At 39.6% G+C, this 25,231-nt stretch overlaps 1 protein-coding gene across 3 annotated transcripts in view; it reads right to left on the reverse strand.

Annotated features, from left to right (window-relative positions):
* Positions 1–25,231, reverse strand: part of FBXW11 (F-box and WD repeat domain containing 11) — a 76,825-nt gene that overhangs the window by 40,786 nt on the left and 10,808 nt on the right. Inside the window, exon 1 of one of the 3 annotated variants that reach the window (XM_086621362.1) lies at positions 18,868–18,947. The exons of the other annotated variants lie outside the window; for them this stretch is intronic. Within the exon in view, the coding sequence (XP_086477488.1) occupies positions 18,868–18,918 (51 nt within the window). The 5' untranslated portion in view covers positions 18,919–18,947. Of the gene's footprint in view, positions 1–18,867; positions 18,948–25,231 lie in introns of those variants that run through there. 3 annotated transcript variants of the gene reach the window in all.

Here is a 25,231-nt window from a genome sequence, read left to right on the forward strand (position 1 = left end):
TCATGCTGGCTGCCTCCACAGTCTTCCCAAGTAGCTTTAAAGTGGATTTAACATGGACTCCACTCCATTTCTCTGGAGGTGAACAGCATCAAGACCTGATGCAAGCGATGAGCTCTCCAGTTGCCCCAGCAAGGCCATGAGCCCCTGCAACACAACCAACCTGCACTTGCAGACTGAAAGAACAGGCTTGATTTTTTTACCCCCACAACAAGAGCCTAGAAGCTTCTCACAGTGGAAGCATAGCTTCTAAATACTGTCAATTGATCCTGTTGATAAGTTCATTTTTTCCAGAAATTCTTGTGAAGTTGCTCACAGCTCTTGCAAAAGTAGAATGATATTTCCAACCAGCTGTCATTCCTTAATTAGTCAGCCTGCAATAAGCACTCTCCATCCCCTACTGGGAATGGCAGCAACAGCGAAGACAACAATGGGTCTAAGCCTAGATGCTTTCCATTGCCTTATAGTTCTTATAACCCAACTGAATCAAGTTACACTGAAGAAAGCCTCTGTCTTTATTTTCATTACTGGTGAAACCAGCAGTGGCAGTAAAATTTACTAATTGCCCTACAAGCTGTAGAATTTTAAAAAGTTTGCTTCCTGAAGTTTTGCATCCCATATTCCTTGCCTAGTTCTGTAGTTACTTCAAGCTTTACGTCTTTCTACTCCACAATACCGCAAGTCTTTGGGACTTCTGAGATGCAGATGAAGATGACAAACAGGTTCAAAAGTTACTTGGGGAGAAAGAGGTACTGACAAGCCTAACTACATAAAGCTCATTTCCTTTAAAGATTACGAAAAGCTTCCAAAATTAAAACCACCACGAATGATCCTCAAAGGTAAAAATTTTGTAGGTATTCTAAAACTTCATAAATCACAGCTTCAATCAAGATCCTTAGATACCTGGTAGCAACTAAAATTGGCATCTCAAGCATAATAGTTTCACATATTTATGGCTGTATGACATCAGGTGCAAAAGCACCTAAGTTTTTCTGTCAATGAATGGCACTCAGCTTGCAAGGCTCATCTCACTCATAAGATACATCTAAAGAAAAGCTGCATCTTTTCTAGCAGAAATCTGTCAAACCTGTATGGGCTAACCAGATCTCTACGTTTCTGTTAGCTATAGGCAGGTAACGCCTGGGTTTGCACCACGCTTCACGACTTGGGAGTGCCTTTAGTCACTTAATTGACTTCGAAGAGCAACAACACGGTGCAGCTTTGTTCTTTAACCCAGTTCTACTTCCCATATCGAGAGAGCAATTACCGAAGTGATAGCAGTAATCCTGGGAACTGGGACAAGACACGCAAGTTGCAGGAATAGTACTTAGCAAGGCAGACAACATCACTAGGTTTCTTTGATGAGAAACTTTTCCCTATCAAAGAATGGATTGACAGGATACAAAGGATGAATGGATAAAAATAGACAATAGCTGTGTTACCTTGAAAAAAACAACAGCAGTCTTCAATTATTGTATTTTCAGCTATAATGAAAGGGAACGTGATAGAAAACAAGACCTTCCTTCTATTTCCCATTACCCTTGAAACTACACCAGTAATTCTAATTTGAGTTAAAGACCAAGCTAAGTCTTTAAAAATCTAATTTTTGACAAAATTGCCACTCACTGGAAAACCTACCAGGAAATTTCAGTTGAAATTACAAAATGAGCAAAACTAATCAAAGCAGTTCAGCTAAAGAGGCGCTGATGTCCTTTAACAAATCACGTCTACATCTGACTTTAGAGAAGCTGAAGAAACGATAAAAAAATAACTAAAACATACTTGGATATCTTGAAGTCAAACAGTAGATTAAGCTGGAGCTCTGCATGCTCAATTTGCTTTCTGAAACCAGCTCTGCCAGCACAAGGGCTGCTGAAGGTATTAATTACACATTCACCCTGAGGAGGAGAGGAATCCACCATCCTGTGTGACAACTGGACCACATCAGTACCGAAGAAAGCTGCGTAACCATCTTTACCATCTCAAAGCGGTGAGCGTGTGTCCCTCACGGCTCCCTGCTTTTAACATAGCCAGAAAATCCCGAATGGTTCAAAGCATTTCAAAACGAAGGCAAGCCTCTCCTTAGGATGTAATGGTCACCATTTTCTAATCCAGGAACCTGTTAAACAGTGTTTAACATCATCTTGATACTTGATCAAAGATAGGAGAGAATTTTCTTCTTCTAACTACTGAGAGACTTATTAAAAACATACCATAGCACGAACACTAAGCAAAGTTGGAGAACCACTAACTTAAACTGCACAAGATGTGAATCAACTCTTCTCGCAAGGACCAAAACCCTTACGTATTGCACCCCTCAAAATCTCTATATACCAATCTGCAAATAAATGCAAAAACACTACAGTCCTTCTGAATGCCAGGTCAGAAATAGGTGGTTGCTGACAAAGTGTGCTTGTCCTAACCACTGCACGGCAAAAAACTTCTTCAGAAGTACAGCTCTAGGCTATATACGGAGCAACAACATAAAAGATTCCCGTATCAAAGGAGTAAGCATAAAAAAGTATGGATAGTTATTCAGATCCGGTCAATAAAGATGTTTGGCTTCACAGAGACAACAGCACCAGCATAGCTCCAGCTGTGGGTTTGACCTCACTTTGGTTGCCTATAGAAAATGGTTCCTTAAAATATTTCTCTATTAATTATGTAACAAGATAAAATACAGGGTTTTTTTTGTGACATAATCAAGTCATAAGCAAAAACAAAAATCCCTCGAGAAAAGTAGAAAATAGAACCCACGGCCAAATGATTTTCCAAATAAAGAGTTTCTTGGTGGTAGATAAACTCAATCCACTGTCCAAAGTCACTAAAAAACACTTCGAAAACAAAGCTCTAAGGTTCATCAAGTTAAACTTGATTTAGTTTCAGGGAGTCCTGCAAGGAGCAGGGAGTGGGACTTGATGATCCTTACAGATCCCTTCCAACTTGAGACATTGTATGATTCTAACTTGAAAGTCAACTCTGCTGACCACGGACACGTCTATATTTGACATCTGTACTAGTAACTGCTTGTTTCAGCTTAAATTAAACTATTTATGTAAGCACTAGGGATCTGCACAAATTAAGCTCAATATTCTTCATTTCTCACCTAGCTAGCTATTCTCCCAGTTGCCAGGTTTTATTTTAGTGCAGTTCTAGCTGGAAGTTCAAACAAAAATATACTGGAAATACTAAAAGAGTCTACCAAGATCCAACAGCTGAAGGCAAAATTAGAAAAAAAACCCTCATACTGAAAATAAGGCGTCATTTTTATCTGGCCTCTGACTAACCACCAAAAGGTTTACAGGAAGATGGGGTAAATTCAGCACCAGCAGATAAGTTACCCAGTTTGTGTTTCAAGTCGCTAAAAACACACACTGTGTGATGCTTTTAAAAGATACCTATGGCAAACATACCCAGTTTGACACCTCTCAAGGGCCTGTTTTTTAGGAATTTTTGTCCAGAGCAGTAAATCCCCCAAACTAACACTCACCTGCTCCTTTCTCTGCTCAGAGAAAGAAAATACCAACTCCTTCTTCACCTAAATGTTCCAAGCACAGTTATTTTTGCAGGTTCAAAAGATTACAAGCAGTTACTAAATAGGCTCTCTCGTTTAATCACTGATGCTTTGATGACTGGCAATTAGTACCACTGTTTTAACTTTGTTTCTAAAGTATCTGTCTCCATCTTAGCCTCGTTACAAAATTAATTTGCTGATTTTCTGTAAATATGTAATTGCCTATCTCTTAATATTCCGTGTATCTGACTTAACATGAAGGGAGTCTCAGAACTCAGATCAGTGTGGGCTGTGTCCACAGAGGACTGAACTACATAACTTCCTTTTTAAAATTAATTTATACACAAAAACCATCAGCAGTACAGAATTACTATTCTGATCCAATTCCATGAAACACGAAGCAAGGGCTCTGATTCCACCACAGGGCTCTTGGTGATGGCACATCCTTTTAACAGGCACAGTCTGAAACTACCCAGCGGAGCAGTTAATTTGTTAATTCATACCCCAACCTGCAAAGCACAACCGCTGATCAAGTACCATGACAGCAAAAGCATCCTGCTGCCTTTTAGAACTTCAGAAATAGTGTCATATAGATTATGAGGAAGATGAGTATTAAAAAAAATAAATATTCACTGATTAAACTAGGAGACAATTTAGGATGTAATAAGAAACAAAAAATGCTACTTTTGTCCAAATTACCAGCTATTTTCCAGCATGCCTGTGTTTCCACTCAACAAACAGACATCACTAGAAAAAAAATACTATTATTGCAACCCCAAGAGACATCCAGTGTTTTCAGCAGCAGGTATAGTTTCTAAAATTAGATGGGGAGGATGCTTCTGATCCGTCAGCAAGCTCAAGTTCTCTATGCTTTATTTAAAAAAAAAAATATGTAATAGCTTATTACTCCTTAGGGGCAGGCTTACCTCAACAGGTACTGCGGGACCACGTCTAACACTCCTTGCGTAACTGTTTCAAAGCCACCCTAACTCTCATTTAATTTTCTGGGTGTCTGGAGTAAAGAGTCGGTAATCAAAACCCGGCCTGTACCCATCCTATATTAATATGTTGTATTTACAAGGACAATGAGTACTGAATTGTGTAATTGTAGCAATTTGATGACTCATCCCTGCACCATTCCGAGTAGCGAAGCACGAAGGCTTGCAAAACTCGCGCATCATGCAAACTATATTGCTGAATATAAACGTTGAGTCCCAAATATATATGTGTAATTTTAATCATTTTCTCTACACCTGCCCCTCAAACCAGAAAATATCAGTTTTATGCAGAATTTAGCTTGCTAAAAAAACGGCAAATGCAGTTTTAAATTCAGATAGGCAAGGTCTGGGGGCTACGTTAAGCCCTGCTGTACCGTTTTTCACAACGCCTCTTTGCGAAGGCACTACACAGCTCAAGCTGGTAGCTGACAAAATTCATAATAATAATACCATCATCTTTGGTTGTGAAGGAACAGCCAGCAAGCCTTACTGCAATGCTCCACCTGAGGATCACGTTTTACTTCAGATGAAAACTGGCTCTATTTTCTCACCAGCTGGCCTCGGCAGCCCTTTCCCAGCCTAACAGGAGGTTTAATTCTACCTTCAGCTTCCAAGTGCTGCTTGTTCTTCAGCTGACTCAGTCCATGCATTCAACCACCCAGTCACCCAGCCTTCCTTGGCAGGTACTGGAGGCATAGATTTCATAGATTTTCATAGATTTCTAGGTTGGAAAAGACCTTAGAGATCATCGAGTCCAACCATCCCTAATCCCCATTAAACCATATCCTCAAGTAGCTCATCCACCCTATTCTTAAACACATCCAGGGATGGGGACTCAACCACCTCCCTGGGCAGCTTATTCCAGTGGCTGACAACCCTTTCACAACCCTTTTGCATGCAGTGTATCAGCAATCCATGTTCTTGCCCAGAGCAGAAAAATCTCAACGTTTAAATAGTATATTAAAGCAGTCCGCAGGCTTATCAGTGTCGCTGCAAACACTTGCAATCACTTTCCTGAAACGTTTTGGAATTAACTTTCCCAACTCTAGAGTACCAATACCCCAAAAGAGAAATCCTTTCCACCTGCAAATAAGAATTTTAACATCAGACACATCAGAAATACGACTATGACGAACCAGCAGTAGAAAGGTAGGACACAGACACTAGGAGCAAGGTACTGGGTTTTTTTATTTTATTTTTTTTTTAATTAAGAGAAGTTACTTCAAGTTCTCAGCTCATACTACTATTATTGGTTTTGCACTAGCAATGTTGCTAATGGTTCACCTAATTAATTTTCCAAATAAACCTATTTAGGTAGAACCTATTTGCGTTTCTAATCTTAATGCATCATGAAATAAATCAGTTTTCCCTCTGCACATTTAAGACCCAAGGGAAACTTCAAATCATGTTACCTATGGAGCAAACTTGTTGAAACTACTGAAGTAAACGCAACACATTTCCAGAGCTTCCACTGCATCACAGACACTTGTCCCATACTACATATCTGTTCAGACCATTTGCATCTACAACTATACCAAAAGCTACCCTAAATAACCAGATTTTGTTAGGCAGTTGGGAGGATGAGGTATGTTAAGGATTTGGGGTTTTTTTTGTATAATGGAAACATTAAGTATTTTATTTACTACTTGAGAAATTGTCTCAATATCTAGCAAAGAGCCTAAAAAAAAAAAAGGCTTAAAGGGGTTTTATTTCCAATATAAAAAAGCCATCACAAATGAAAACTTGAGGGGAAAATGCTGGGTCAAGACTATAATAACTTTTCTTCCTTCCAGAGCAGATGCAAAGAAACCTCTTCACATTCACTCATCTGTTCATTTATAGGGCTTGTAAAAGGAAAACAAACTATTTGGAAAGTTGCATTTCACTGCTGACTCCTCAAATTAGTACATCCATCAGAACCACTTCAACTGAGGAATTTCAGCATATAAACAGCAGCTGACTTCAAGGACTCCATAAACAGCCAAGAAATTCTAGAGCTAATTGTAGAGATTCTGATGCATGCCTACAACAACAGGCTATTTCTACTCCAGCATTCACATTTCCAAGCCCCAAAGCAGCTCACACACATCTCCTCCAAGCAAAGTGGTTCACATGGAGCATCGTTTCCAACAGCGTTTGCACTCCGTGGACACCTCGAGTCAGATGCAAGACAAAATGCAAATTACACTTCATGCTATGTACGCAAAAGCTGCGAGTTGTACATTTTTCTCTGCATTATGTTCACGGTAAATAAAGAAGGCAGAAAACACACCACTCTTCCCTACACAATTAATAAGCCCGTTAACAGTATTTCAGATTAAAGGCAGGATAAGTAACATCTCAGAAGCAAATTTCAGGCTAACCTAGTAATTAGATAATTTCAGATTCATAAAAAAATAAATTAGCCTATGTTAAGATTAACTACATTTGCAACTTGGCAGCCTGATACAAAGTTAAAATACCTCAAGGGTTATTCCTAGATTCCCAGAGGGAATTTAGGCTGCTGGTCCCATGTGAAACCAGCTCCGGCCGAATTTAGTTACCTCAACATGCTGGTTAGAAGACAGGCACAGTCCTCAACACAAAGGTGTCTGAAAAGCTCCATCAAGGACGGGACATTAGCAGGCATCAGAAACACAGACACTGCAGCTAGTTAAAAATCCAGATCATTAAGCCATTTTTTCAAAACCTCAATTTGTTTTCTCATAGCCACTACTGCCCAACACACACACTGATGCTCATTACCTTTTCCTTCCCCTAGAAAGGATCTGCAGCCCTTTAAATCCCGAGCAAAACAAAATGGAACAGGAGGAAGAGAGGCAGTGGACATGTACTTCCAGCCTGAGAAAAGTGACTGAGCAACAAACACAAATACCACATACCGAAGCGCACACAGCTGAAGAATAATTCAGAAATAATCAGCTCCAAACAACTACAGCCCACAGCCACAAATCCACTGGCATTAGACACTAACACACTAGGACTGGAGATTCAAAAGCAGCTATAAGCTTCAATTAAACATTCAATGCTTTTCTCCAAGCATGTCTATGTATTTTCTCTAATTTTTCTAAAACCAGATGCTGGCATTTCTTCCCCTACATCCTTCCTTGCTCTCCCTGGCCAACAGCACTACATCAGAATTGATTCTCATTCTTTGGTTCTCACTCTTCCCCAAGGATCAGCAAAACTTTAACAAGATTTTCAAGAGGTTCCTCTACAAACTTTTTCTGCAAACGTTATAAAGGGCTTATTAAAAAATGCTAAGAAGCCTGAAATAATAAAGCTGCAGTAACCCTCCACTTTTGTATTTTGCAAAATAGAAGGTATTTGCACACAAAAGACAAACAAAAACTAACCACCACAATGAAATATTCAACAAAACTGAAGCTAAAAAACGCCAGCTACTCCAAGAAAGAATCCTATGCTGGTTTAAGTTCATTTTTTTTCCTCCAAAGATGTATGGCGAAGTATTCCAGATTTGGCAACTCATAAAACTGTAGCAATCTGTCATAACTATTCAGGAAATCTTAATCACTCGTTAATTGTCTGAAACACAATCTTTTGCTTACACCCCATTTCAGTATGCTTTTGTAATTGCTGATATCCAAGCAACCGAAAGCCTGGAGAAAAACTTCTCAGAAAAGGCTGCGGACTAACTTCAGCTAAAGAAAGAAGCCTTCAGTAATACAAGATGCAAAAAAATACGCAAATCATTTTTTCAAATACCCACTCGGCCCTGCCTGGGGTCAGCCAGACACTCTGCATTCAAGTGCTGATTTTATCTAGGTATTAAAAGGAATGTGAAATTGCAACATTTTGATTTCACACGACTTCTATAACGGATGTCTAAATGCTCCTGACCTGTAAGGCCAGCACCACTTCTCCCTGGAACATCAAGTTACAAAAAATACAAAAGCACATCGTCATAAGACTCTCCAGAAAAGGATTTGAGAATGAGAGGAATAGTTGCCCAAGGTTTCGTGTTCCTCTTTTTGGAAGATTATTTTTCATCTGTACCACATCAGTGACTGACTTTACGTTACAGCATCTCATGCTGGCGTAAATGAAAGCTGGTTAGCTGCTGCAGGGGGGGCAGCGGATGGAAAAGACAGGGGACAGCTGAAACCAACATCTGGTGCAAGGAAACCTTGAAACCAAAGCTGTGACCACCGCAGCGTGCCAGCAATCAGTCCCTTTCTTCCTGATGTCACTTCAATAGGAAAACTGCTATACGTTTCTCTTAATTCTGAGCAAACAGACAGCGTTACACACAGGGCTGACTACGGTTTCTGTGGCCTGATCTGGGATCAGAAAGGGGTTTTGCCTCCAACAAGCTGCACTGAAGGCTAACTTTGAAGCTAGCAGGGCTCAAAAGCATTTAATAGATACTGCAGGACAACAGAAAAGTCTTTAGAGCACAGTGATGACAATCACTTAACACCAGGCATCCTGCTTTTTTTACTATTCAGGTACTGAATTCAAAGGCATTTGGCCTAATTCCTTCCTTTTTCCCAAAACGCACACTTACAGAAGCTCGAGACTTTGAGTACATTTGCTCTAGCAACCTGAGCTTACAAGTACAGAACTGTACGTGGATTCCTATAACATCGTGGTAAATATTTTTTCCCATATTATATGCCTCGAATGAATTCTCTAGTCCGAATATCTTCAAAAGCAGACAAAAGTACTTTGATTTTCAAAGTTCAAGTGTGCATTCAAGCCCTGCAATCATATATGCTACTTTAAATTTATCTTCATCCTGTTTAAGTGATTTTTCAAGTAGGGCATCTAACTATTAGCTCCTGAGTATCTCATATAGAGAGAACTTAAAAATTAATGAATGACAGTGATCTTTAATTTTTTAATTTAATTTTAATAATAATTTTTTATTATCTGTCGAATTTTAAACCTCTCTTTGAATGCAGGGCCCTAATCCATTTGGTACAATGACACTTTTCAGTTACAACACCCAAATTTCCTTGGCAAGACTTTTTAAATTCCAAGTCTCTATCCAAGAAGTGTCCACAGACATGTCAAGAGATGTTTGTGTTCATACACTTTATAGTAAATATTTAAGCAGTTTCTTTATTCAAGCACAAAATAAAAAGTGGAATAGATGAAAAAAAACACGTTTAGAAGCGTAGGTCAGATCATTCTTAAAGTCTGGCTTAATAATTGTATCAAAAATTGTGGGCAAACTTGAGGAATGAGATAAAATTAAAAAGCAAAGAGCTGAGAGTCTCTAAACGCACCAGCACAAAGCCGCTGAACAGAATTCAACATTTAGAAAGCAAGTGAAAAGGTTGAGACGAAGACAACCTACATCATTTCCCTAGGGCAACAAAGTCAACTCTCAAACTTCTGAAGTATCTTTAAAATCCACTTGTCTGAAGCGCTGAGCGCCCACCCCGTGCCAAGTAATGCCTTTCTATAGTGGGGTTTTGCAAACATGACTGGTTTGCCATAGAAATATTACGCAAATTAAAAGGTTTTGGTTAGAGTTCCTCCTTTCTCTGCTCTACCACTTCTTCCATACTTGATAGATGGTTGTTGGTAAGATTTGCTCAGTCCTGCTGTTGGGTGTGCAGACAGCTGTCCTACCCTTGACCCCGATGCCTCCTGTGATTTATTTGGATTCTACCACCATTTCAAAGGATCACAAAAACCAAACCAAGTATGTGAAGACCCATCTGCTACCGCCTTGAAGACCTACAGAACAACTCACTGGATGAAAATAGAGGAGGTCCAGGAAAACCTAGGAATGGCCTGCCTGCTCTTTTCACACAGAAAGAATATATGTCGTTATGATGATGACTCTTAGAGTGGAATTATGAGTATCGGCAAAATCATTACTAACACTGGTATCAACACTGCTGCTTAATTCCCCACGAGCAGGGGATCCGATCCTCCTGCCTGTGACGTTTCCGATGGGAAGTCTGCCAGTGCTGCGTGAAGATACTGCACAAATGTAGTTTCAACCTTAGTGGGAAATATTTGATTATATTTTTCTCCTTCCTTGAAAATTCTAGTGGGAAATAGACAAAACACCTGCATGGAAGAGGACTATATGAAACATACCCGGAATAGACTGCCTTGAATTTCCTTCTCCTCTCCTAAGAAAGATTTCACTCCCTCCCAGCATAAGCACAGCACTACCAGAAGGGAGGCAGAGAGCAGTGCACGTTACCCAGCAAGTTTCTTTGCACCGTAACAGGATCAGATGGCAAAAAAAATCCTCTTTCCCAAAGGAGGTTGAGAAAGCATAAACAAGACAGTGTGCCTAACAACATCTCTCCACTCAAAGATGTAGTCTTCTGTGGATGCACGGAAAGAGGCATCAGGAATAACAGCTCCTGCCCACTACTTGTGAAATAAATTAAGCATAGTGTGATTGTGTCAGCTTTTCTAAGGAACACAAATTTCTATTTGAAGTGATGCTCATCTGTTGCAGCTATAAGCAACGGCTCTGGATTCACTGAGGCAAGGTCTAGTATCTTGTGTTGATATATGAATCTATCACCAAAAATCGTACTTGCCTCCTTAGGGACATATCCTTCCCAGTCTGAGAGACGATAGGTTGCGATCTCTGAATGGTACAAGAGAGAAACACTAGCACAAGGCAGGCTAGCAAGTGACCCAAGGGAATAAGGACCAGATCTCTAAGCTCACATTACTTTTTCTACATTCAGAAGTCCCTCCTGCAGCAGACAGCAGCTTAGTGAAATATCTCAAGAGGGAGTCACATCACCACTTCCTCCTAATCTCTATCAGAAAGGTTATTAGGTAAATTACTAACTTTTGAATACCAGCAACTTCTGAAGACAAGAGAAAAGCGAGAACTGCCCACTAAGTAACTGCCACCAGTGAAATAACTCAAAAAGCTGCTTAGAAAGAGAAGCAGGCTCCTGAAAGGACACACTCTTCTGTTCAAGCAAGCTTGCAGCTTGGGGATGAAATGTGTGATCCTTAGTGCTCTCTAAAAACTGCTGACAACAACAAAGAACAAAAAAGCTCTTGTACATATTAAGTTGTTTATACCAGCAAAACCCCTTACTCACAAGCAGAAGGGTGGTGGTTGGCACCACTCAGACCCTGGAGAAGCCACTGCAGATGACTCCAACCAGTAAAGGGTTTTTGCAGGCTGCCTGTCACCTCCCACCCACCGTCACCATTTGCTGCTCGCTTACCACGGACCAGAACGAGCACAGCCAGAGCACTGGGGCAGAAACCATAGTCAGCTACAGGGGACTGCTGTACGTTGTGTCTGGGGAAAAAAATCAGGAACCAAAACTTACAGACATTTACTCCACTTGCCAGTCTTCTGACATCAGGGAACACACTTCTGCTCCTCAGCTAAGGAAACTAAAGGGGAAGAGCTCTTATTCGTAGCTCAGTACTAGCTCACTGGCTGAAGTTCAAAATAATCTGGTAAGTAACCACTCTCCTCCACTTAAAAATAAACAATATGAACTAATCCAATAAAGAGAAGGTCTCTCTTCTTGCCCCTAAGAAAGAACAGGCTGAGTTAATAATTAAAGTCATAAAACTGAAAGCACTCAAGATACACAAAGGATGACTGAAAAGAGCGCTTATCCTAACACTTTCCTTCAGATAATAAATCATGCGTGGAAAAAAGGCAATCCCTGCATTTCACACTTATGCATCCTATTGGTGTCCAGACCTAGCAAGAAGCCACGGCCACACCATCAGGAAGCACAACAAGCTGCCGTCCCGTCCCCGTAAGACTCTGCAGCCAGAGCCGTACCTGGCTCTCGTGAGACCCCATCAAAGCACCAGCCCCAGTTTTGGGCACTCTATTACACAAAATACACTGGGATACTGGAGCAGGGTCTGGCAGAGACCACCAGGATGGCTGGGCACTAGAGCACAGGGAGGAGAGAGGGGAAAAAGGTAAAACGCAACATTCCCCTTTGCAAAATATTTTTGATATATGCAACTAACAGCAAATTGATCTGTCACATCAGCCCCCAGAGTCTGCAGCACACACGTACTAAGAACTGAAAGAAAAACAAGATATTATGAGACACTGCTGAAAGCAAAATCCAACCCGCTCTTCATTTGGAGAGGAGACTCCGGCTTCAGCCAGAAGAAACAATACTGGGAAGCACTGCTGCTGATGAACAGAGGGGAAACTGGACTTTTTTACATCAGATCTACAGACTGGGTAATTGAGGCCATTTCACTGCACAAAACTGCAACAGGCCTACTGCAGGGATATCTTTAATTGCTTCTGCAATACTCAGCTTCATTTTAAAGCTTTCTGCCTCGGAAAGAAGTCTGTTTAAAATAGAGGGACAAGCACAAATACTTCAGATACTGGAGAGAACATTCTGTTCTTTAAAGAACAGGAATCAAACATGCATTTCTTTTTAATGGACCTGTTGGACTGTTTCCAAAAAGAAAATTGTAACAGTCCCACTGTTTTGAGGCAAAACACCAGAAAACATGTCAAAGAAGCATTTGTAAATTACTTCAAACCTAACAGAAGCAGCAAAGCAGTTGTCTGGCTATGACAACTCATTTTAAGAGCTGCACAGAAGAATAACATTTTCAAAAAGATGCAGACTACACAGCGACAGGCTATTCATCATCTTCCAATCTGTGATTTCGTGCACCATAGGAAAAGGTTTTAGCAGAATGCATCCACTGCCTCATTGTCATTTTAAGAATACCACATCATGTTTGTGTCTGAATTTGCACTGTGAAAAAAAAAAAAAGATGAAGTTTTCATGTCAATCAATCAGAATTCTTAGTTTTCAAATACAATTTTTTCCATACAGTTTACATTGTTTTACTTCCTTCTGGTATCTGAATAGAAACATCAACCAACAGACACTCAAAATTTGTAAAGAATAACAAAGAGAAGCTTAAGCAAGCTAATGCTCAATTGTATCTTACCAATAAACAGAAAGATAAACTTCCTTCTTTGTACCTCAGCTCAGCTGCGATAGCACTGATATTCTTTATTGCTAACAAATAATTTCCTTTGCAGGGAACACCAGTGTAGGGAATAACTCCACTTGCCACTGGCAAATAGTAAGTTCTTCTGCACAGTAATAAATCATGAACTGGCCAATTCAAAAGGCTTTTAAGACCACATTTTTATGAAGACAGCTTCCAGTTACAGAGAGTAAATGAACGCACTCCTGTCTTAATCTATAAGCAGAAATGACACTGGCAAAAACTAAGTCTATGTCACCTTCCTAGCGCTTGTTCATCACTGGGACACCTGGTGTAAGAACGAAAACGCAGATCAAGGAAAACCAATAGAGCTGGACATCCCGTTGTGCAGAAGTCAAGGATAAAGGACAAAGTGAAGCACGCTATCACAAGCCTACAGACCAAGGGGTGAAGTGGCTGGGAGGAGGCAGGGTAGCTTCAGGTCTGAGAAAGCCACTGCAGGAATTGTTAGATCTGGCTTCTGGAGGAACAAGTCAACTTCTCACACTGGAGGCTCTGGAAGTGCCAAGTTTATTGCTCATGTACTGAATCAGTGCTCTGTTAAAGCTTCCAAGCTACGTACCCCATGCGTGAACATAAAAGGAAAAGCAAGACACTACATACAATTAATCTGAAAATTTTAAAGATGACAAATGGAAACATGTAGCAAAAAAATCCCACATGGGGGCGGGGGCTACATAAGCAAGAAAAAACTACAGAGTTTCAGCAGAGACACATGATGATATCTTTAAAAAGAAGTCAAGGAAAAGCGTAACTGAATACAAAGATGAAAGACCTGGCTGAGCAGTATTTGGTTACTCCATTAATTTCATTACATCTACCTAATAATTTATTCCCAAGTGTTATTGCATCACAGCCTACGTTATGCAAAAATTCAAAGCGACGTTTGAGTACTTATCTTCTGTTGCTTAATGATTCATCTTCAGTTCACACTGGAGATGTTTACTTACAGAACTAAGAACACTGGACGTTTCTCTCTGAGTGACAGCACTGTTGGAGCTATTTCCCAAATCAGCGTGACAAAATACGTTCCAAACCACTGCAATGTTTCACGAGGATGAAGCTATGGAAGGCGATGTATCCATAGGGTTGCATTACACAACTGGTAATAGAACCAGTTTCTCTGAACACCTAAATAAGAGACTGGTATGCTTTTAATCTTGCAGTCAAATCCATATCAAAGAGAGGATGAAAACAGTAGCTATTTGAATCCAAGTGTGTTCATAATGGTAAGCTCCTCGGTACAAAAACATTATTAAAGATAATTAAGTAGTTAAAAATAAGGCCTCAGAATCTACAGTAGTTTCAAGTATTATGAACTGGGGTTTAATATATGTTTTTCAATGCAGCAATAACCAGTGATTATAAGTGTCAAGGACTTTATTTCCAAATAATATTAATTTTGCTGAAAATCAGAATAGATTAGAGCAAACTTCAAGTACCACAAAAAGAAATAAATATTTTTTAACAAATTATCTCTCTTCTCCATTCACCAACGGCTCACAGAATGCAGAAACTAAGTATTTCTCCAGTAAACTATAGGAACTGTGAAGGTATTTTGCTGCGTAAGCAGCACAGAATACAAACCCAGACTAACTGTGGGGAACTGGAACGCTACCTCCAATCCACTGGCATCAGAGGATATTTGCTTAAACGTACCAGTCTGATTTTAGAAGAGCCTAGCTAGGTTTTATGATTGCTAACAACATTACAGAAAGGCAAATGTAAACCTAACCTCTGCTTTCTTCTTTTAGACTGATGGTAGATTACTCAAAGCCTAAATGTTTGAAAAAGCCCTAAGACTGATTAAGAGCTTCCTGAAGAAATTCTATAAGGGTGCAGATTGAAGACTAGGCTTTTTTCCTCTCTTTCTAGTCCATTCACTAATTACTCTACACATATACACACACAGATAAAACTTTGAGATAACTTCTGTGAATCCCTTCTTCGACTTCCTATTAATCATCATTACGCTAATTGAATGTGGGTTACAGAACAAAGATCTCCTACTACATATGCCCTACCTGTTTTTACATTGAATCAGAATGGTTTGGGTTGGAAGGGACCTCAAATATCATCTAGTTCCAACCCCCCTGCCATGGGCAGGGACACCTTCCACTACACCAGGTTGCCCAAAGCCCCATCCAACCTGGCCTTGAACATTTCCAGGAATGGGGCAGCCCACAGCTTCTCTGGGCAAACTGTTTCACTGCCTCTCCACCCTAAGTGAGCTTATAGCTCAGGAAACAATGAAAGGCAAGTCATGGTACCAAAAATAAAAAATGGGGAATAGCAGCTGGTGCCACTTTCACTTCCAAGTTCCCCTTCGGGGGTCACTGAGTCACATGCCCGAAAGGAGAACCTTTTTTTAAATATCTCCCACAGATGCTTCCAAAAGATTCGAACCCCCTTACTCCTAGTTGCAGTTCTACAAAAATCAGACTTTAATAAAAAAAAGCCTTTATTTTGGAATGAAATTTACATCACCAAAGCTCTCTCTACACCTCATCAAGCAGTTTGCCCCACAGGTATGTGCTTAGGACAGTTATCCTTCTTACCCTCTAAACAATCCATCAGGAGAGTGCAGCCAGCAGAACAGCACAAGCCCTGCAACACACAGAGGGGCCAAATCCCTCCTCAGGAACTCCTGAAGTGCAACAGCCTGGATACACAAAATTGCTTCCTTCCACACAGCGATGTACTTTATTACTAAAATTTGTTAACCCTGTTAGTAGTTACTATTATATAGTTTAAAATGTTTTGGGTTTGTTAAACTCCTACAGGCACATGGAGCAAAAAGCCTCCACAAATTAACTGGCACTTCAAATGTGGTTTTCATGTAAGCTGACAGATCTGTAACAATTCCTGAAAACAATATAGGTTGGAGAAATTTTTCAAAGTGACACGTCCTGACATAACAGCTGCATTAGCTATGTTTTTTAATTATATATGACACCACATCCATGTGATAACACGTTTCCAAAAATCTTGTATGATTATGAACAAACTGTTCATAAGCAAACTGTTCTGTGTTTTATCCTGTCATCAATCAACAGGAGCTTGTAATACAATGTATTCTGCATCAATTAATTTACCACCCAGCCTGGTCTGAGCTTTCACCTCTTCAATTTAGTTAACTACTATGTACCTACTGATAGATACTGTAACAGAAAGGAAAACCATTTTCATAACATGCAGGTTTACTATTATTGCAACTGAATACATAGATTTTTGTTTGCAATATTGTTTTAATAAAAAGTTCACTTGGGGAATAAAACCAGTTCATTTGCCATGATGTGCCAACTGATGAGAAATTTCCAAAGAGCTGATTTATAAGAAACTTGGGGTAGTCAAAGTTCTTGGATTCATCATTAAGAAGTCCTTGCAATTCCCAAATCGGGTATTTGCAGAGATGCACGCCTTGCCTGCAGTAGGGAATCTGAGCTTGTTAAGGAGCCCCCCAGCCTGATGAGTCTTTTTGAAATTCACTGGGAAGAAGTCCAGCAGAAAGCCCTCCCCAAGGCTTGTAGTCCATGAAATAGAGATCTACACCTACCATTTAAAAGACAAATTATTAACAGCAAAACTTCTCCTATGCTGAAATAGTTCTCAAACTGTTAAATGCAGTTAGGTGTAAGTCACAATTCAAAAAGTCAGGTAGAGAGGAGGTAAAAAAAATTAAGCATGAAAGCGTAGGATTGCAACATAATGCAACCTGTACCAAAGAACAGCCTCACAACAGCAAAGCAGCAGCTGTTTCAAGCTCACTGCTCACATCCCTCACCAGGGTTCATCAACAAGCCACAAAACAACCGTTGCAGATTGTATGGCCCATTCCACCAGACTCTGTCCAACCTACTCCCAACATCACTATCCATTTTAAAAACAACTGTGATCACTTGCTGAAAAATTCTGAGATGCTCTTTGGCCACTGACAAGTTAGGTCCCAGGGAGAAAAATTGTCAAAATTCCCACTGAAAAAAGTTTTATTCTACTTTTCCAGTGAGGAGGTGAATGCTGAGGATCAGGCAAAGAGAGCAGGAAGACGTTATATTAGAACTAGCATGTAAATATTCCCAAGACAGACACTGAATCTCCATGACTTTGCCCTGTCATGACTAGAAGCACCTACTATTGGCCCTGAGGCAGTGCCAATTTCTTTAAAGTTTTATTATCCATCTATACGTTTATCTTGGTCATGGGTTTATTTCCCTCCCTCTGAATAGTATTTCAAACTAAAACACGTTTGTATTTTAACAGAAAACTTGAAGATATTTTTCATTCTGAAAATCAAATTTGTTAGAACTCAAGTGGCCACACTTTGCAGGCAAGAGAAGAGGTTCTGAAATAAACGGTTACTCTCTAAGGCAAGTCATTCCTGTTATCCAGTGTCTGAACTCAAACGGACTGACTGCAAACAAAACTCAATTTGTTTAAGTTTTCATTCACAAACACAATTTCTTTTAAGTATTTGTTTTATACACACGAGAAGACTGAACCACTGAGTAATGCTATTATGTTATAAAAGATACTAATATCACGGCTATGTTCTGCTAAAAATGTTACATTTGGAAACACTTTAGGAAGTGCCACGCAGCTGCTACACGTTCTGCGTTTTCTTTCCAAGGTAAATATCCTGGGAATTCAAAATTGTTAGCTGGTATCAAAATCTCCCTTTTTATTGTTTCCAATCCCACCCAAATCAGTGAAGAGCGAGCAGCAATTCCCCCATCTATAAATTACACAGGCTCCGCTTCAACAGCTTACTAGAAGAAAAACAGAGAACTTGAGATTTAGTGGTCTTCCACGCAAAGCAAGCCCCCCATCCCTTGTTCCTCTCTTTTAAAAAGTTAAGCAGCTAAGTTAACAGAGAAACCCAGAGCCCCAGGACTCCATGCTAAAACTATTCTGCATTCAAACACGTGCAACGACCGTAACGTAAGGCTGTAACCAGGATCACGCTTAGTTGAAAATAAAAAAGCTTATCCTTTCTAAATGAAATCACACAAATATTACAGGCTAGTCAGTTCATTGTCATTTAAGAACAATGGCAAAGCTCATTATGTTTTAATTTAAATTAAATGAGAAAGCAAAACGTAGCAGGCAACATGCACAACTATGCTACTTATATCACAACTATAGATAAATAAAATAAAACACAAAAGCTTAACCCCCTCCCCCCCCCCCCAAGAACCTACTGTGCAGAAAGCCCTCTTAAGACTCAGTCCTACAATGCAGTTAAGTAGAAGATTTCAGAAAAGGATGCACAAAAAACATTTAGCAGACTTAACAATTTGATTAAACAGAGTCCTGAGAGCTTTAACAAATGTTCAACAGCATACGCATAACATTTACAACAAGAAAGAAGAAAGGCACCTGGAGACATCTGACACTGGGCATGCTCTGCAGGCATCTCAGTGCGCACATGCTCTCTACCAGGTTGGAGCAGCCTAGCCACAAAGACCTTGGCACAGAACACTGCAGGGTGACAAAAAGGAAGGAAGAGAAGAAGCAGTTAGATGCCACAACAAATCACTCAAGGCAGGCAACTCATTAGTACGTTAACGTGGGTACGTATCTACGTTATTGCTACATTAAGCACAAGGTTAGCGGCCAAGGGTAAAATAACCACTGAAGATCCTTTGCAGAAAACAAGCCATCCCTCTGTCCTATCATGGATAACGAGCCGATTTTCCTCATTTGCAGCCGCTCGGCTTCAGTGCCCAGCTGAACGTTTTAACTTACTAGCAGTAGTACCAGAGGTGTTACGGTTTGGGTCCGTCAGTTCAGCGATGCATCCACGCACTGCTACCGACGGAAGAAGTCCTGCTGCACTGGGGGAAGATGGCTTACCCAGCAAACTGGCCTGGCCATTACTGCTTGCCAGGTTTTTACCTTTGCCGTCGCCCTCGGGGAACAGAAGTGCAGGAGCTTTTCTGTAGAGCGGCGAGTCTTTAGAGTACAACCTGGAGGAGCTTCGGTAATTAAGGCTTGGCATCAGCTTTTTCCAACAATTTGTGCTTATTTATTCCCACTGCAAAGCCAACATTAACTTCTGAGATTACAGTCTGTGTACTGGGACACTGACCGCCAAAAAACTTCAGTGTTTTTTAGGGAGGAACACCACCTAGCTAAGCTCAAATTGCAAGAACAAGTTCTGTTTAGTGAAAAAGCACAGTATCCCGATTAAATAGGTTACTGGGGAAAAAAGGTGGTATTAGCAGTTGAGGGTATCCTAAAGCCAAATTATACCCTAACTACACTTAGTACCACCACCCAAGGCAGAAAGAACCAAGCTTAGCTACCAGACTCCACATTTCTGACACTAGAAGTTCGAAAAAGTTTGGAAATTCTTTTTGTTCCTTTTCCAAAGCTGAAGAAATTTGATGCTGATGGACTCCCCAAACCTCTTATGGCTCCACAATACTATTGCACAGTTCCTTTTAAGGACAGAATAGTACACACACTACAGAACCATCAGAAAAAGTCAGTGAGGAATTGAATCCTCTTCCCTACAGAGCAGTGCGCAAACCCAGTGCTAAAATTTGGCACAGACTTAGCGTTCAGTGTTCTTCACACAGGCTTCCAATTTAGTTACAACGAACACCAAATCTTTAAAAGCAAAATCCCATGCAGATCAAAGTTGAAAGTGGAATAACCAGAGGTGAAGACTCAGGGAAAGTGGTTATTGTGTCAATAGTGAAGGGAAGGAGAGAGCCCAGAGCAACCAGAGACATTAAAAGCTTTTTTTTTTTTCCAAATTTCATATCGTAGGAATAAAACAAAAGAAAGCCTCATATTTTTATCTCCATGTTAAGGAGAGACATTAAAGCAAAAATAGGACAAGAATGACCCTAGCAGCATCGAAACACACTGGAATTCTCTCTCTTCTTATCCATCAGGAAGGTTGTCATTCCATATGGATGTTTTGTACTACAGGCTTGCCATGTGAAGCGTGTACCTTATGTACAGAGGTAAAAATGAACATGTTCATGGTATCTTGTATTATTTTTCCTTCAACATCAAAATAAATCACTTTTTTTCTATTAATAAAAGTTTCTTATTCAAAGTGTAGAGAAACATGATTTTTCCTTTAGCTATCAAGTAATTAATCCAGTAAACCTATAATTACTTTGCAATAATTTACTTTGACATGCCCTCACACTGGCACTTGAAATCTCGTTCCCAGAATTGTTCTAAGGAAGTCAACCAGGGACATTAGGGAAACTACCTTAATTTCAACAAGACATAAAAAAAAAAATTCATATTTTTAAAGATAGATAGGATGTACTGTTCAAACCCCACTGATCATGACATTGAAGATGCAGGATCTTTATGAACCATTGACAGCTCTGCTTCAAAACAAGTGCATATCACTCAAGAAACTTCCTTTCTAATCTATTTCATTATTTAATCCTATTTGGCACAATACCTGAATGGTGTTTCTGCAACACTGAATCATCAAAATTCAAGGCATCGCTGCAGGTATTTAGAGCCCAAATAAGCTTTTGCGTTTTCAAACATACAGGCCCAATAAAAACTTTAATTTTGCTCACACCACTTAGTAAAAGTCATCAATCCAGAAACACAACAAACTTCTCTAAGATTTTCAGATAAGACGTACAAAACTGTGCAATAAGCCACAGCTACAGGGGTCCACAAATTGTAAGCTAAAAATCACTGGTGTACGTTATTAGACTGTTTTCTTTTAGGAACTATTCTAGCTAAATAAGCTGAGTTTTAATAACTTCAGAGAAGTATGAGTAACTTGAGAACAATTTTTTAATTCAGTTTGAAATACTGAATTAAAACAGTATTTTTACTGTTAAAAGTAGTAGACACAGAGGCCATTTCCATGCCAAGTTTAAGCCACACAAAAAAAACTTTCCATAGTATTACAGCCCTGAATAAAAGGATTTAGAAAAAAATCACTGAACATTTAGCTGTAGGGATGACATTGCGCAATACTGTAAATTAAATATTACATTCTACTTCACACTAAAACAGGCATGTGCAAATATTTGTGTGCTTCACTGACATGCTCTTTCTTGACCCTGCTTGCATAGGAACTGTCATAAATAAGAGCATAATAGTCTACTAAAGATTTAATTTTTGCATAACAACGGCCTGAATTTACACCTTCACTTTCCACTTGCCTTTGGTCAGGAGCCCAGGGAGATACTGCACTACTTAAAAAAGTCTGGGTGTAAAAAAGCCAATGGGTGTAATATTAAACATGTCAGCCAGTGTCAATCCCAGTGGCAGATAACAGAACCATGCAGCCTAAGGCAAGGCTAATCAAAACTCCAGTTTTAAGGAAAAAAACTAACTTGCAACGCAGAGTTTTGATTGACTTGCATGGGGATAGCTGTGTCTGAACGCACCGCTCACGGGGAGCGGCAAGCAGAGAGAGGGGCTTTACAGCTTCCTGGCAAGGGGAGGATGATGCTGAAACAATAAGGATAAAGGGAGAAACCCTCATTCTTTATATGCCTTATGTTTGGAAAGATTAATACACTAATTTTGTTATTACATGATTGGTTGTAATTCTATACACAAAACACTGCTCCAGTGGGCCAGCCTCTGGAATTACATTGCAAGAGTTAGGTTTCCATCTTAAATCCCAAATTTAAGAAACCTAGGCAAATGCTTGCATTTGCATTCGAAACGATGAACTTTCAGTGGTACCAGTAAAAAGGAATATGCTTGAATGTCTTTAAAGGTCAGATGCTAAGAACTACTTATATTAATGGTAACGCATGCAGCAGTGCTCTTTCAATAAATTGACTTTGTAGGCGATAACTTTTAGGACAGAGGCACAAAAAAAAAATCCTATCAGCCCCTGAACAACTTTTCATTTACTTTGGACTTCTCGTGAGTTTAGAGTGCTGTATTTTGTTAAAACACTATAAAACATCTAGAAACCTTCCATTTCAGCGCATTTGAAATTAAGAGTTATCTCCAAACACAAGTCCTCATACATTTTTACCCCTTTAAAAAAATAAAATTTAAAAAAAAATCATCTGTTTATCCTACAAAGCCCACTAAATTGCTCAAGAAATTACTATGGGCTACAGCTTGTGTTCCTGACAGAACTAATACACCTTCCATACCTAGTGATGGAAATATTGCAATGCCGTAATTAAGAATGACGGCATTTACATAACCAAGCTTTACTGCTGAAAGTTTTATAAAGTATTAGAATTATGACCTTGGCATTTTTCACTGCATTGATTTTATTTACACTAGATAATTTAAGGAATCAAAGTTTATTGGTATGTTTGCAGTTTGGGAAATTCTGTTCTTAAGGCAAAAATATCCTTGGTTTGAAAGTCAGTTTCTAGACAGTCTAGAAGAGACTGGCGAGGGGAGGTATTCTGCAATTTCGAGGACAAATACAAAAAAATAAATGAGGGAGTGAATTTACTTCATTTTTTTCAAGGAGCATGACTAATTACATTAATTCGCTCCTCCTGCAACAGCATTTTTCTTACACAGTTTATTACAAAATGAAATCCAACGTAAGAACCTAACAAACGATCCAAGCTTACAAATCCTCTGAAATTCTTTTCCCCGCTTCCTTGAGACAACAAACCAGCTCCTCGGCAAGGTTAGTTCGTGTTCTGGATGTCCACAGGGCTACAAAGAGAGATCAGGACTAGCAAAAAAAGATATAACCAAAACGCTTCAATCTTCATTCTGAATTCTCTTCAGGTTTTTAGCTATAAGAAGCTCACACGCTAGTCAACATCGGTAATTTACTCTTTAATTTACTTTGATTTAGGCCTGGACCAACAGAACTGATACTTCTTTATTTCCATTAATACTTATTATTGATAAATTCATGGGGTAACTGGTGTTAAACTATCTCTACAGCTGGGAACAACAGACACATCCCCCAGCAGCTCAGATTTAATGCTGCAAAAGGGGTAATCCAAAAAGCAAACTTAGACTTCAGGACAGTAATACAATATGCGCTCCCAAATTTAATACCAAGCTCAGATTTTTTTTTTTTTTTTTTCAAAAATCAGCATTAACCACAATAAGACATAAAAAAAATACAAAGCAGTAACTCTGTTCAAAGGCCTTCAGTATTATTTTACACTCGGCAGGGAATAGTTGCCAACTACTCAAACTCCATCCCGTTTTGCTAGCTGGGATATCATCCAGATCTTACCTGGTATTTTTACCTTAAGTGATTAATTCAAAATAGTGACAAGCACAACAGTGTTGAACCAAACAGATATCGGAACAAGTAGTCTGAACATTTGCAAGAGGTGGAAAAGTAAAAATGTCAAAGTATACTCTTAAGCGTGAATATTTAATTGGAAACGAAGCGTGGGGGCATGCACGTGACACAAGTACGCGTGTTCCACAAGTGACAGCCTGGCTTGGCACGACAACACATCCACTACGCTGCACGTTCTGGCACAACATTGCTGAGTCATCTTTGCTGAGGTACTCGAAAACAAAGAAACAATTTTCATCGGACCAACAGTGGTACTTTTTACTTTGCCTGGTTCCATTTCAAAACCAAGTTGTCCCTTGAGAGATGCAGTGTATTCACATGCTCCATACAAGTTTGCTGGAACGGGTGCCATCACACCACTAACTTTTCCATGTCCAAAATGCAATCTCACATCCAGTCTTGAGTGTCTGATTTGGAAGGCTGTTTGAGGACCAGTAGGACAATATACTTCCAAAAAACACGGAGTTCTACACATGCATCCAAGTGTTCTACTTCAATTTAAGAGTGGCTACATTCTGAGGTCAAGAAAGTCATCTTAGATGTAATTTACTCTTGCATTTCTGTCCTTGGATGAACAAATGCAAAATTGAATTTCTCAAAAGTAAGTATCCACAGAGCAGCAAACGCATTTTAACTTATGTAATGCTTTTTATTATTCCCTTATTGTTATCAGATCATTCTAAAAAAACAGGTAACCAATAGCTAAGTCACACTTCCATCAGAAAAATCTATTTCACTAAATGACTGCCACTCAATATAAAAATTGCTCAACGTTACAACCTTCCAATAGCCACTCAAGATCTGCACATCAGCTTCTTGCATTTGAGGAAAAACACTAAGTGAGGCATCAGGAAATTGAAAGCAAGACAAAGGGGAAATAATATCAGAGAAATTCTCCTCATTACCACACCGTTGTTCTAGATAGGGCAATGAATTCACAGAAGGGTGATGGATAACGCGGTCCCACTCCGCTCCTGAAGATCACGGGATGCGTTTGCTACAACCAAATGAATGCTACAAAAGGAATACGGGTTCAGTGGAGAAAGGGTTAAACGCTTTCTTTGAACATAACAGTCTTACTCCATTATCATTTATTCATCAGGATAAGACTTAGGAGATGCAGTATCTCATTTTCAGGAAGATACACAAGACTAGGAAGAAAAATCTCAATATGTTTACGTAAGCCACTCTGAACATTAACTGAAATCGTCTACATTTTCCAAAATACACAGTACTTAGGTTAACCCTTGGTGCCTTCATGAACATACATCCCAATTCCCCCAGTTTCAAAACTCCAGAAGCATGATATTCCTTTCTGCATTAAGATATCCTATGTTACATAAAAAAAGGCCATGTCAACAGAAAAATGGCTTTGCTATGCTCTTACGCAGCAGGAACAGAGGTGTTACAGACATCCACAGACAGCAGCACACCTGCTCACAGTAAATCACAACTCGGGGGGTGGGGGGGGAGAGAAACACTGAAAAGAGA

Source organism: Tauraco erythrolophus, chromosome 16, assembly GCF_009769465.1.
Source record: "Tauraco erythrolophus isolate bTauEry1 chromosome 16, bTauEry1.pri, whole genome shotgun sequence".
Classification (NCBI taxonomy): domain Eukaryota; kingdom Metazoa; phylum Chordata; class Aves; order Musophagiformes; family Musophagidae; genus Tauraco; species Tauraco erythrolophus.